Consider the following 1,535-nt stretch of genomic DNA (forward strand, 5'->3'; position numbering starts at 1 on the left):
CGTCGGAAATAGTAGGTTTCCAGAACAAAATATCGCGGAAATAAACTGCCTAAAACGTTTCCAACACTGCTTTATATTTATATGCAATGTTTTCCTCAGGCAAGCAGCATATTTATTACGAAATAGTAGGGATTCACACGTGGATTCATTGCATCATAATAGCGGTTGTTTGAACCTGGCAATTGATTACGACATAATAGCGATTCACACGTTGATTACTGACGTCACAATAGCGATTCACACGTGAATTATTTAGCAAACAGGAGTTTAAATACCAGTTGAATGCGTTTGTGTCGTGAATGACGCATCGGTATTGACATATTTTAACGAACGTAAATGAAGTTTGTTCGCAGTAATAATGGCGTCTTCGTTTGGTCGAACGTAATTCCTTACGCATTATTAGTATGGAGAAAATCAAAGGGTTGCCAGGCAACCCTGCAACCCCGTAACTTTACGCCAGTGTGCCCAATGACACATACGCCCATAATGGTAGCAGCAAATGGGTAACTTTTTTCAAAAGTTAGACGCCTATGCTACTAATATCATAAGAACAGCTTAAAACCAGTGTACTTACCAGCCAACCAAATATAATAGTAAAGAACGCTCCTCCAATAAAACCCTCCCATGTTTTCTTTGGTGAAAGCTGAATAATAATACCATAATTATATATAGTATAGTAGGGTGGGGGAAGATGGGACACCTTTAGCACACAATATACAAATATCCTGATCGTGTTTTTATAAATTAACAACGGTCTATGGAAGTCGTGAGGATATAGTTTTATGATATTTTAAAGGTTCTTTGTTTACTACTAAACGGGACTAGAAAATAGAGTTAAAAAGTGTTCCATCTTCCCCCACCCTACTGTATATATATTGTATTATGATTAAATGTTACTTCCTCGCGTGGCCGGAAAACGACAGTCGTTATGACACGAGTGTTGTTTCATACACCTCTTGCCATCTTACGTACTATGTATGTAACTTTGCCGGTTATTGTGGAAGAATGGTTTTATGTATAGTAAAATGTTGTTCGAAATGTTGTTTTAATACTGACTAACAGTCAGTCAGTCAGTCAATGCAATATATTTAAAAACAATCATTAAAAAAAGACAAAATATGAACTTTTTTGCTTTGAAACGTCTAAAAAAGGGGATATATCTATACATATATAATATATATATATACACATATATAACCATTTTAAAAATCCTAACCTAAGCTATTATTAAGCCATCAATGAAATTAATCAACATTTCACATCATCTGAGCTTAACTATGTTCGAAATGTCATTGTATAGATCAAATATATTGATTATTTGCAAGAACGAAAGGTTTTTATGTTAATCAATACTTGAGTAAAAAATTATGGAGCAGTGGTCCGATTGAAGTGCAAAAAAAAAATTAATTGGTTGAAGGGTATATTCAAAATGGTATAGTAGGGTGGGGGAAGATGGGACACTTTAGCACATAATATCTAAATATCCTGATTGTGTATTTAAACAATTAACAACGGTATATGAGAGTCATAACGAT

At 34.3% G+C, this 1,535-nt stretch overlaps 1 protein-coding gene across 1 annotated transcript in view; it reads right to left on the bottom strand.

Annotated features, from left to right (window-relative positions):
- Nucleotides 1–218: 218 nt before the first annotated feature.
- LOC100183841 (phosphatidate cytidylyltransferase 2-like) overlaps nucleotides 219–1,535 on the bottom strand; it is a 5,857-nt gene continuing 4,540 nt past the window's right edge. Inside the window, exon 8 of the mRNA XM_002122906.4 lies at nucleotides 219–643. Coding sequence (XP_002122942.1) covers nucleotides 521–643 — 123 coding nt within the window. The 3' untranslated portion in view covers nucleotides 219–520. The remainder of the gene's footprint in view (nucleotides 644–1,535) is intronic.

Source organism: Ciona intestinalis, unplaced genomic scaffold (assembly GCF_000224145.3).
Source record: "Ciona intestinalis unplaced genomic scaffold, KH HT000243.1, whole genome shotgun sequence".
Lineage (NCBI taxonomy): Eukaryota > Metazoa > Chordata > Ascidiacea > Phlebobranchia > Cionidae > Ciona > Ciona intestinalis.